This window comes from Aplysia californica, unplaced genomic scaffold (assembly GCF_000002075.1).
Source record: "Aplysia californica isolate F4 #8 unplaced genomic scaffold, AplCal3.0 scaffold00520, whole genome shotgun sequence".
Taxonomy (NCBI): Eukaryota; Metazoa; Mollusca; class Gastropoda; order Aplysiida; family Aplysiidae; genus Aplysia; species Aplysia californica.
Window position 1 is genome coordinate 446,764 of NW_004797790.1, and position 12,550 is coordinate 459,313.

Here is a 12,550-nt window from a genome sequence, read left to right on the forward strand (position 1 = left end):
CCCCCAAGGTATACCACTGATGCAGTTAGTTTTATATAATAGAAGGGTATACAAATTTGGAGGTCAAACTGAAATCAGGATAGCCAAAAATTTAAACCTCACAAAACAGCATAATGCTGATTGATACGCTTCTTTGAGGGTAGGCGTATCAAAGAGCATGATATTGCCCTGTCACTTGAATTCCCATTAACTGCTGTTCAAAATACCCAGCAAGGATTTCGCAATGTAGCCTATCTGCTTGATAGGTCCCTAAACAACTGACAGAAAAGCACAGAGTGACACTTGTACAGGCATCCAAGACAAATCTGAAATGATGCATGGGTGGTGGTTTCACCGCTGTTGGGCCAGATGGTGACTTTAATGATGATTCTTCACGTAACACCAGGAACAAGGAGGGACTCAGTAATGTGGAAACATTCATCATCACCTCCAGCCAAAACGTTCAAAGTGCAGTCTTCTGGGAAAAATTGATTACAAAAGTATAATATAATAATCTGGGATAATAAAGTTCTAGTAGTAGACTTTCTACCATGAAGTGAAACTGTCAGTGTTGCCTACTGTTGTGAAACACTCAACAAACCGAGATAACAATGTGTGGGAAGATACATGTACCAAGATGATTGAGCAAAGGTGTCAAATCTGCAGCTTGACAACATAACCCTGTATATATATAATACAAACATGAAGAAGTATGGTTGAGAGGTTTTACCATATTCTCTACATAGTCTTGATCTGGCCGCTTCTGACTGCCATCTTATTGGACCCCCCTCCCCCCCCCCCAAAAAAAAGACACTGACTGAGGGGGGGGGGGGATAACGAAGATGAATGTTTAATCTACAAAGTCAAAACTTGATCGTAAAATTTGACGAGGTTTTCTTCAAGAGAGGCATCCATTCTCTAATGCATCTTTGGGTAAACATATGTGAGGCAGCGTGGTGGAAACAGGCTCTCGTCAAAATAATTAAAGTGAAGAGACTTGCATTTTTCAGCAGGTTTGTGAATTTTTATCAAATTTTTATTTTTTGGCTCAACACCTTTTATTCCCATTAAAGAACTCAATTGCTGTTTGGATTTTTCTGAAAAACGTTGATGAAAGGCACAAAAATTGTAAATTTTCAGTTACCACGGACGCAAAGGAAGTAACAAATCTTTGGCGGCCATTTTCTCGCTAATTTTACCTCTGAAAACAAGTGACCCCCACCTCTTTCTTTCCCAAATATCTCGACTTGTATTCAAAATAAATGTATATTTTTTTCATCCAAATAAAGACAAGTCAACACGCTTTAAGATGATACCAATAACTCTACGAGCCCAAAAATTGACGAGAGCCTGATTCCACCATGCTGCCTCACATATGTGAAAGTTGTATTTTAATCAAAATGAAATTGTTAATTCTGTGGCTATTTTCACGTGAAGCACTCAGAAGGAAACATTGGCCCTACTCTAGACAGGGAGCTCCAACACTCTATAGGACTATAGGAGCCAGAATAACCTGCAGCAAACAGCAGCCATGCCACTAGAGATTGGAATGTCCATTTAAAGATGAACAAGAAGACAAAGACAAGAGGTTTTTTTTAAAACTGTCTCTTCACTCTTGTTTTAAATACAATATTAAAACCCATTGCATGTCCATCTTTTAAGCCGAACAAACTTGAAAGAATATACAGCAGAGTCCACGAATATCGAACACGAAAATCATGAATTCTCTGGTATCTCGAACATAGTGCTTGGTCCCATTTCTGTCCCTACGTTTTCTTTTTTTACGTGTATTGACTTCATGGTATTCCCGAACTCTCAGAACATGCAACACTCGAATCTCGAACAAATCCACTTCCCATTCTCAACCTGTCCCCTTCGTTTTATGAAAGAAAAATTCTGAAATTATTCAAACTGAGCCCAAAAATGTGAAATTATATAATACTGTTAATTTTAACAAAGAATGATGAAGGAAAATAATCAGAAATTATTCAAAAAATAATCATATTTTGCTAAATTATGCGCGGTGCATAAAACCACGGGGACAGCTCAACTAAAGACCTGGCTTTACAGACTTTGGCCGCGGGTAGATGTTTCTTTGTTATTGTTACAGCCAAAACGTGGTCCTTGTCTCACCACGAGGGGCTGGAGGAAAGGGGACGGGGAAGGGGGGCTTGGGAATGATGCTGACCACTCCACATGACTGGCTAGCTACGCATGCAGTCATGCTGTGGGACGCGCGTGGTGCGGATGGAAAGAGGCGTAACTTTCTGTAAGCCAATGAAATGAGACAATGACGTAGGAGTCGGCTGTGCACACGTGAGATTTTCTGCTTTCGACTTTCATTCTCGTTCCTCTTCTTGCTTTCACTGTCAACAAGTTAATCAAGGGAGCTAACCACATTAATTAATAATTGTTTTAATATTCTTTTTTTTTTACCTCCCTTGATTTTCAATATTTCCTTGTACATATGTATTTGGGGATTTCTAGGACTTGATGAATTACGGAAATCTCGAACACTATTTTCAAGCCCCGACGAAATCAAGTTACTCGTGTTTTACTGTACGTAAGATACATACTGTTTTCAAAGGTTTTTCTTTTTTAGATTGGGATCGCAGTTTTTTAGTCTTTGTAATTTATATTTGTTTACTTTTATCAATGAAATGAGTGTGCTTTTGTTTTGGTGAGAAAAACTCAATAAAAATAAATGTACTTGAGAATTGTGCAGTAGTATCCCGATTTAGAAGCTCACGAAAGAAGGAAATATTAGTTTTCTGTTTATGAATCTGCTTTCATGAATGCATTACGGTACATAGAAAGTGAGTAAATGAAAGTCATGACTGTCAAATTATTCTTTTAGAAACTGCTTTGTTCTGGACGAAATGTTTGTAATGGTCTCCCTTTCTTTTGAAGGTCCTCGTCATGCTAAGACACTGAGGAAATTGCGTCTCATCAACTCGATGGTAACGTTTTCTCCCAGCTCCCTCATGTATCTGGTCAACTTGACTGAGTTGACGATGTCCCCAAATTTCCTGCACTACTCGCTCATTAAACACCTGTCGAAGCATTCTCTAAAGGTACTGTTAAATCTGGGTATAACTTTTATCATACCCTCTTTGGTAGGCTTGAAACGAAAAATATACATGGGCATCATGGTGAAATCAGTTGCTCCTCAAAATACAGTGGAGTCCACTTATAACGAGTCCTGAAATAACGAGAAGTCTGTTATAAAGACACTATTCTAAAACCCCGTTTTTTTTTCTCTTCTTTATCTTTGTAAATAAGATACTGCTATAGGCGCAATCAGACAGACATTCATGTCGGTTATAGCTGAATATTGATGCTGCTGTGCACAGTGCATTGGCCTATTATACATAATGTAAAACCTCGCCAGTTGAGAAACTTTTTGGTGATCTAGCGAAACAAAGAATGGGAGAACCCATGTGTGTCAACAATGAAGGCTGGAGCAACTGAGTAGGGAGGGTGTGGCATGCGCAGACAAGCAGAACGCATCGCATGATACTGATAGGCCAGCCTGTGCCAAGTCTAGATTATCTGGGCCTACCATCATGTCTCTCACTTCTCCAATGCGGGGATGGAGAGGTCACAGCAATGTGATGGGTGGAGTGAATGTGTGACGTGCGTAAGCAGACAGAATGCTCCACATGGTGGGGTGGGGGACAACACAGCGGACAAATGAGCCTAGAGCCCCTTCTTTCTGATCACCAACACCGAGCTGTCAACATCGATAGCGCTAGAGGAAGAAACCTGAATTGATTTTTGATCAAGTAAGACCTAGAGGTCTTGCTGAAAAAAAATAATCGTCAGGGGAGATAACAAAAAGAAAAAAAAACAGAACACCAAACTCATAGATTAGGACTACTTTATTATTTCCCTTGAATTTATTACTGGATCCCTTATAGCGAGAATCCTTCTATAACGACATTTTGCATCAGTCCCCTCCCTTTCGTTATAACAGGATTCCACTGTAATGAAATTGAAGAAATCGGCACTTTCCACCAGGTTTGCAGATTTTATCGAATTTATGCCATGGTAAATTTTCAGTTTCCAAGGACTCTCAAGCTATGGAAGTCACCAAACTTTGGCGGCCATTTTCTTGTTACCGTTACCTCTGAAGCCAGGCGACCTCCACATCCTTCGATCACAATTATGATCTCAACTTCTTTATGGTGGGCTTTTTTTTTTCAATGAACAAGCTTTAAGACAATACCAATATCTCCACATCCCCAAAAACTGACAAGCGCCTGATTTCACTGCACCGTCACACACACACATATATATATATATATATATATATATATATATATATAGAGAGAGAGAGAGAGAGAGAGATAAACCTGCTCTAATGGCTACCTGTATAAGACAATCACCTCTATACTAATTGTCACTTCCCATTTCTCATTCATTACTATCCTTTTGCTCACCGTAATCACTACCATCTGCTGGCCATCATCATCATAGTCATCATCACTGTCGTTATCTATAATCATAATTTTCGTCATCATCATCAGCAGCAGCAGCAGTAGCAACAACAGCATCATAATAAAAACAAAGGCAACAATGTGACAAATATGGTGGTGTCTCCTAGTGTGGTCAAAGTGTTCTAGCAAAAAATCCCTCCTTCAGTGTCTTTACTTCTGCAGAGTTGCGTTTGGTTTTGTTTCATAGCGTCGTAGAAATTCATTTGAAAAGCCCAAGGCCCCTTACTTTGTTCTCAAATGCACCCCAAACAACCCTCCCAAACATGTGCGCATGCACACTTTTTTGCTTTTTTTTGTTATCCCTTGCCCATTTCTATCAAAACGACACCTTCTGATTAATATAAAAAGATGCACATGATGCACGTACTTGTACGTTGAATATACATTATAATTTATATTATTGTAACATGCTGATTTATGATCATTAATCTTGTGATCAAGTTTTTCTTTCCAGATGGACATGTTCGAGATTCTTGGCTTTTCCAGTAGACATGTTAAATTACTGTGCATTGTATTACAGTATTATAAGTTAAGTCCGCAATGAGTTTGTTGATAATACTAATACATTATGAACAATCCCAGTCTTGACTTTATAGGCATCTGAGGGCTTACTGACAGTGACATCGATGGCAACAAAACTGTTCAGCATAGAAGATAGATGCATGTCCAGGAGCTGATGCCGAGAGCAATGATGACTTTGAATGATATAATGGGGACGATAACTTTTAGCGCATGCCATCCTTTATCACATTCTCAAAATATGCTAAGTCAGAGGATATTGTTTTCATTCCAGAGGCTGAACCTCGTGGACAGATCCAATGTGCTAGGACATTCGGAAACACTGAGTGAATTCAAATGGGAGGAAATAGCATCTCAGAAAGACTTCAGAGTGGGATACTTCATAATGAAGAAAATGTCGTGAGTGATAGAAAAGAAATTTCTTTTCTTCATGTTTCTGTTTGGAATTTGATACTGGGTCTTTTGAAGTCTATGCTTAAAAATTAATTCTGTCTGGAAAGCGTGGTAGTACTTTTGTATTCAGTTGTCTTATTTAATGTTAGGTGCACTTTTCATTTTTGTTTGTGTTACTCTTCATTTCTTTTTAACAGTTTTCAGATGATTACGAGATATTTTAAACGTTGCTATTTGCTTCATCTTTCTAGTTGTATAAATATATTTCAAGATTAGAATACACTTGTTCTTCAGTTAACTGTTATTCTCCTTATACCAATTTAACAATTTAGAATACCTTAAAAAAATGTATTGAGTTGTGTCCTTGAAATGTAAACGTTTAATCTCTTTGACAATACATCATGGTTCAGAAAATGTTTGAATAGTGTAGACTGAGCCTTTCAGAATTGGCCACTTTGCAATCCACTTGATCATACATAATGTCAATGGCAACCTTTGCAATATGTTATGACCCATATAAAAATATTTTCTTTCACTATTACCTCCTTGCCAGGTTTCTTGCACCCTCTAGAAAGTTTTTGGTGAGCCCTGGAATGCCCCTCTGCTCTGTAGTCTACAACAATAACTCTTGGCTTCCGTACACGGCTTTGCTGAAGCTACTTGGTCCATTTTCTTCCACACTGGAGGAGCTTGTGGATTTTTCCCTCTCAAAAGACGGGGGCTGGACTGACTCTGGGGATGAGGTGAGAATATCTGGATTCCCAGGAGTGTTTTCAGACGCTACTGAGGTTTGTGTCTGTGGGGATTTTAGTTTTAGTTTAAAAGACACCTCTCTTGACCCAAATTGCTAATTTCTGTGGTGGGTCCTTCACTATGCAGTAGCCTTGAGTTTTTTCCGCAAAAATTGTTATTTGTGAATAAACGAGCACTCGTTTCTAGTGCGCGAAAATAATGAGCGGATTAATGAAACACTTGCTGTATTGGACTGGGGCCTGCAAAAGTTGGTTGGTAAACTGCAAAGATTCATTATTCACTGCTTGAGACACTGCTTGTTTGGGACGACATGAACGAACAAGCAGGTTCGGCTCGGCTCGTTCTTAATGTCACAATGTCATGATGCAGTCCAGCCAGCAGCTTACTCATTGATCTTCCAGAAACAATGCATGTTGTGAGCAAATGTTGACTCTGCCACCATGGCTTCCGATGTTGGCAACCCGTTTGTTCGTTTCTCGATTCGGTAATGAATCAAGCCTATCAAGCTCTTGCTCCAACACTATGATGCAGATAGCACATCATTGGGCCTAGCCCATCACACGGCCTCTTCTTATCTATGAATTGTGGCCCCATCAGCACCTGATGTGCTGAATTCAGTGTGATCAGCGGTACATCTTGGGCCTTTAAGAAACGATATTAGTGAATTATTTAACCCGCAGCTCGCAAAGCGGTCCGCTCGTTTGTTAAGCACACCCCCTGTGCTTGCGGGTAACAAATCAGTATTGAGTGCTTGCTACACCATTGCTGATGGATTTAAAGAGCGCTCAAACAACAGATTTCATAGAAAGATAGTGAATGGTTGCAAATGATTGTAAATGTTTGCTGCCCCATGAACTCAATTTAGATCTTTTAGATGGGGGAACTGCTTTGACATTGACAGGCAGAGTGGGATTTCAAATTCCAGTAGGCGGGGCATAAAGCTCAGGTATCCTGTGTGCACAAGCAAGGACCTTAACCATTACACTGCAGAAACTTATCATCTTGAAAGATAGTGTGTCAGAAACCATAGTCAGTGTTGAAAAATAAAAATGCCCCTCAGGCTTTGGAGTTGTACCCCTGTTTGTCAGATAGCCAACTTCGTTCATGCCTGGGCTTGGTAACCTAGTTTAATGTCTCAGTATTAAGACCATTGACTGCTCTCATGAAGTTTTAGTACACCTCTTCAGCTTTTCTGGGCAAAGAAGACATTGTTTCATAAGTCTCCATTGAGCTTTCTTTAAATATTTTTGTGTGTTTGATATCTCTTTATCCCCTTGACTCTGTTTGTTTGGTGATGATGGGAGTACAGAAGGGAAGAGGAGAACCGGGAACCCCTGCAGGAAAGAACAGAAGAACGTCCAGCGAGATATGCACTGGCACAATCAGTAGAAAGACCCTTAGCAACATTTTAGAGAGAGCAACGGAGCATCAATGGACGAGTCCGGAATGCAGGATGTTGCTTCCTGAAACAATGAATAATGAACAATGTTTGGTGATGGTCCAATGGGGGAGGGTGGACACAATTTTGGGTGGAGGTTAGGTTGCCTCTTCCACTTCTTTACCACCAAATAGCAAGCAATAAGATCTAATCGTGATGATTTTTCTATACTCACGGTGAGCCACAGCATTTTGAGAACCATTCAAACGAGAAAAGCTACCTTTGTCCTCCATCCCTTTGTTGTAAGTGTAAGTCAAATTATTCTGGATAGTGGGGATGAAACCGTTTCACATCCAAATTTCCTTTAATTGATTTTCATCTGAAAAAAAAGTTACCTTAAAAGTGATTGATTAAGACTTGATTTATTTATAACTGTTGTCTCAGCGGCACAAACACAAACATGCACACAGAGCACTTCAAACATATTCTCTCAATGAGCTGGATTAGGCCGTGTGATGGGGTGGTGGTAGAGGAAAGTTGAAAGCACCTAACAAAGGTCCAATGAGCGCCTAGATAACTGTGAGCCCTTCTCTAGCCACCTCCACTGTGATGGGCATTATTTCCAGGTATTGTCTCTAACATAACCATTTTGGCTTTAATTGGCATTAGACCCTAACACACAAGCACACGTACACACAGACACACAAACATAAAATATACGTATAGGAGTGGGGTTGCCTTCGTTTCAGAGGTAAAATTAGCAAGAGGATTGCTACCAAAGTTTGGTTATTTCCATAGCTTGAATGTCCTCTCTGGAAAATGAAAATGAAAATTTTTTGTGCCTTTAATTGATGTTGTTCAGTGCCTGATTTCACCACAGTGCTGCCTCTCTCTCTCTCTCTCTCTCTCTCTCTCTCTCTCTCTCTCTCTCTCTCTCTCTCTCTCTCTCTCTCTCTCTCTCTCTCTCTCTCTCTCTCTCTCTCACACACACACACACACACACACACACACACACACACACACACACACACACGCACACACACACACACACATACACACACACACACAAACACACACACACACACACACACACACACACACACACACACAAACACAAACACACATACACACATATATATATTTGAGCCCCATGTTTTCACCTTGTGGAAAAATCTGAAAACCTTCACAGTCCGTCTCAATGTTCATGATAAAAAAGTGGACACAAGGGGGGAACCAACAATGTCCAATGAGTACAAGGGGCAAACAAGATATATGTCAGCGCGGAGTGGAGACTTATTTCCCCCTATCTGCCCTGACAAGCAATTAGTAGTCGTTTTGATGTGATGCTGCTTTGTTTACGCAAATTTCAAAACAATAATAGCAAAAGATACTAGAACTTTTTAAATTCGAAAGAAAACAAAAAGTAACTGAAGTACAAAGAATGTCAGTGCACGTGATTGGTTTGCCATTGAAAGAACTAAACTGTTTTAAGGTGACTTCTAATGAGGAAAAAAACGCTTTATTTATTTATAGCCCATTTCAATAGTCTCGGTCAATGATTAGGTCTCAGTAGCAAAGACCAGCAATGCAGCATACTTGCGTCTCTCATATCAGTGGACAACATCAAGAAGAGACATCCTCACCAGACTGAATGTAAAGCGAAACTCCTTCATTATGACTACTTCTACTACATGTACATCAGAGTAGAAAGATGTGGAGCTGCTGTTACAGTCCCTGGCTTTTGCTCCCCCTTAAAGGAAAAAAATCTGGCCCTCATTCAAACCATTGGGATTGAGCAAAATGTTTTATATTGTGCGTTGTTCTTACTATTTTCATTATATATTATGGTTTATAAAGTAATGCACTTGAGACAAAACTGTACAAAATTATGAGAAAGATGCTATGTTGCGAAAGCGGAACGAACTCAGTCGTGTGAAAAAGGTAGTTTGAACTATGGCCTAAATAAGGTTACCCAGTGCCTTCACGGTATAAAGGCCATATTTGACCTAAATGAGGTTACCCGGGGGCCTTCACGGTATATAGGCCATATATGTAGCCTAAATAAGGTTACCTGAGGGCCTTCACAGTATATAGGCCTTATGAGGCCTAAATAAGCACTCCCTAGTTACTCCCTAGTCTTTACTCAGGTAATTATACATTCTCACTTTCCATCACGAATATTATGGGATGCGGACCCACCCTCCCCACATCCCAAATCAATACCACTATGACCCCCACCCAACTAGGAACTCATCCTGGTCTAGCTGTTAAATAAGATCTAACCTAAACTAGTTGTTGTGCTGTACTGTTTATCCTACATTTATCTAAGATTTCACTTCTAGTTTCTACATTTGATCCACAGCTGTTAATGAGCCTTGTAAAATCGTTCCCTCACCTGCGCACTTTGTCTCTGCGTGTGCCAATATCTACCGGCACTTTGCTCCTGATGGTGACCCTAAGAGAAAATCTCATCAACCTTCCAGTGAGGGAAGACATGGTCAGTTTTAACTGCACTCTTGATTTGGATGAATACACACAATTAAGTCAACAACAAAAGACAAGAATTCAGGAGAATTGTGTATGTAAAGAAAGTTTTGAAGCTGCAATGACTTTTTTGACTTGTCAACCATGGCATTTGATGGAATGGCAAGAGTATTGCGATTGGATGAGAGATCGGTATGGACCATTCCTGGGAACCTATTTGCAATGATATCGTAGCCATGAACGAATTTCTTATCAAAATATTGATAAGGCATTCTGAATTAAAGTACTTTGTAATTGTATATACATGTATATGAATGATTTCTCTTTGTTAGATAGCTGCTTTCTCCTTCTTTGGATGTTGTATCCCACTCTGGCCAGATTGGCTCTGAGAAGCATATATATATATTCATATCAAAGCAACTTATTGCCTCTAACAAGTCTTAATAGTGTTAGAGTGGCTAAAAGCAGTATCAATTATTCTTTTCCTGCTGTTTTCTTGTGTGTCATCAGCAATATTATGCTAGAACAATATTGAACGACATTATTACTATTAACCATCAAGACCGTATGCTGTCAGAAAACTTGAGGTGACATGAAATCAATTTGATGAAAGCAGCCCTATAATGTAATACATAGAGCTTGTGTGTCTACATGAACATCATGTTTTGTAAATTTTTGTATTCTTTAATTGTGTAATTTCCTGCTTTCTTGATCTGTAGGTTTCATGACATGTAAAGTTGTTTGTTTTCTTTAATTATTAACTCTTTTTATTCACCGTTTGCCCTAAGACGTGTATGACTGTGAAAGTTTACATTTTATCACTCTTATCATTTGAAGGGCTTCATAGTCTTTTATCTTTAAAAATGTTAATACATGTAGTTTATTGGTTTTTGTAGTTCACCAGGGTTATCCTGTAATAGTCTCTTTGCTGTTGCACACCGAAGATTGGCAAAAAGCAATTGTGGCTCGACATGATGAAATCAGGCGCTCGTCAATTTTTGAGCAAATGGGGTTATTGGTATCATCTTAAAGCCTGTCCATGTGCCTTGTTTTTGGTGAGAAAAAATAACTATCTATGTTGAATAGAAGTCGAGATATTTGTGACTGAAAGATGGGAGGGTGGCCTAGTTTCAGAGGTAAAACTAATGAGAAAATGGCCAGCAAATTTTGATTTTTCCATAGCTTGAGAGTCATTGGAAACCGAAAATTTACTTTTTTTGTGCCTTTAATCAATGTTTTTCAGTAAAATCCTCACAGTAATGTGTTTTTATATAGACATAAAAAAGGTGTTGAGCCAGAAAAAGACCCCTACGGCCAGAAAAATGCCGGTTTCTTCAATTTCATCATTTTGACAATTTAGGCGCCTGATTTCACAAAGATGCATCGCAATTTTTTTTGTCAAGTACATATATGTGTATGTCTGTCTGTGTACAAGGAGGTTGTATTTCACAGGCAGGGTCCTAAGGCTGAGTGCACACTACCAATTGAATTTATTTAATTCAGTCAACGCCTGCCAAATTTTCCTTCACGGAGCAGCATGCAGTAGCTACCATTTTGGCACAGTGCAACCAATTTGACTTACAGTCTTTAAGTTAGTTGAATGCTGTTGAATTGTGCCAAATTGGCAGCTTTTGTCTCGTCCATAAAGGAAAATCTGATTGGCCCCAACTGATTCAAATAAATTTGATTGGTCGTGTCCACTCAGTATTAGTGATCTTAATTGTATCAATTTGGATGTTAACCATTTACTACCAGTTTTATAACTAATCACGGTTTCTTAATTTCTTTTGAAATATTATTTTTATCACACACGTAATTTTGAGGATATCGCTCTATCTCTATGCACTTTGGGAAATTTGCTGGCAGACAATACTGATAATTTTTTGCATATTATAAGGCGTACCACTTTTGTCAGGTCTTTTCCATAAATACTCCTGTCTTTCAGAATGCCTGTCAACGGTGATCAGAGTGTTTGGCAAAAGGTTGTACACTGTCAAAGTACGGTATTGTTATTTGTCCTGTTTTGTCTCAATTTATTCTTGATGTGAGATTTTCCTTAATAGAAATCCAATAGGTGGGGTACCCCCCAGAGCTGTGCCACTGACTGAAGTGTCTTTAGGCCATTCCCAAAAAGGGAGGACATTTCTCGTTCTAATACACAGTAGAATTGTAAATGGGCTGATCCAACATTGTCATGCTCTTAATTGTGCCTGAAGTACAACAGGGAACTGCTGCTTTTTCTTTCCTGATCCTTACTATTGTCATTTTCCTGTACTTCTTTTGTATGTTTGCCTTGATAGTCGAAGCAGACTTTGTGCTGTTGAAGCTAGAGAGGTGAGCAGAGTAAGTCTGATTCCCTGTAAGGACTTCTCTGTTGACATCCACCCCTTGGCACTCATATGACATTATGCAGTTGCGAGCGCTGTAAAAGCTCTACTAAAACAAAAACAAACAATAGGTGGAGGTTTCTTCATATACCTTACAAAACACTTTCCTATTTCAATTGAAAAAATGATGCTACAGCTTTGACATTCTCTCTCTCTCT

At 39.2% G+C, this 12,550-nt stretch overlaps 1 protein-coding gene across 3 annotated transcripts in view; it reads left to right on the plus strand.

The window, feature by feature from the left end:
- Positions 1-12,289, plus strand: part of LOC101858571 (F-box/LRR-repeat protein 3) — a 21,624-nt gene extending 9,335 nt beyond the window's left edge. For 2 of the 3 annotated variants that reach the window (XM_005106224.3, XM_013086915.2), the window contains 4 exons: positions 2,890-3,053; positions 5,272-5,396; positions 5,944-6,133; positions 9,884-11,142. In XM_005106224.3, the coding sequence (XP_005106281.1) occupies positions 2,890-3,053; positions 5,272-5,396; positions 5,944-6,133; positions 9,884-10,231 (827 nt within the window). In that variant the 3' untranslated portion in view covers positions 10,232-11,142. Of the gene's footprint in view, positions 1-2,889; positions 3,054-5,271; positions 5,397-5,943; positions 6,134-9,883; positions 11,143-11,950 lie in introns of those variants that run through there. The other variant, XM_005106225.3, reaches the window with a different exon arrangement.
- The last annotated feature ends 261 nt before the right edge of the window (positions 12,290-12,550 follow it).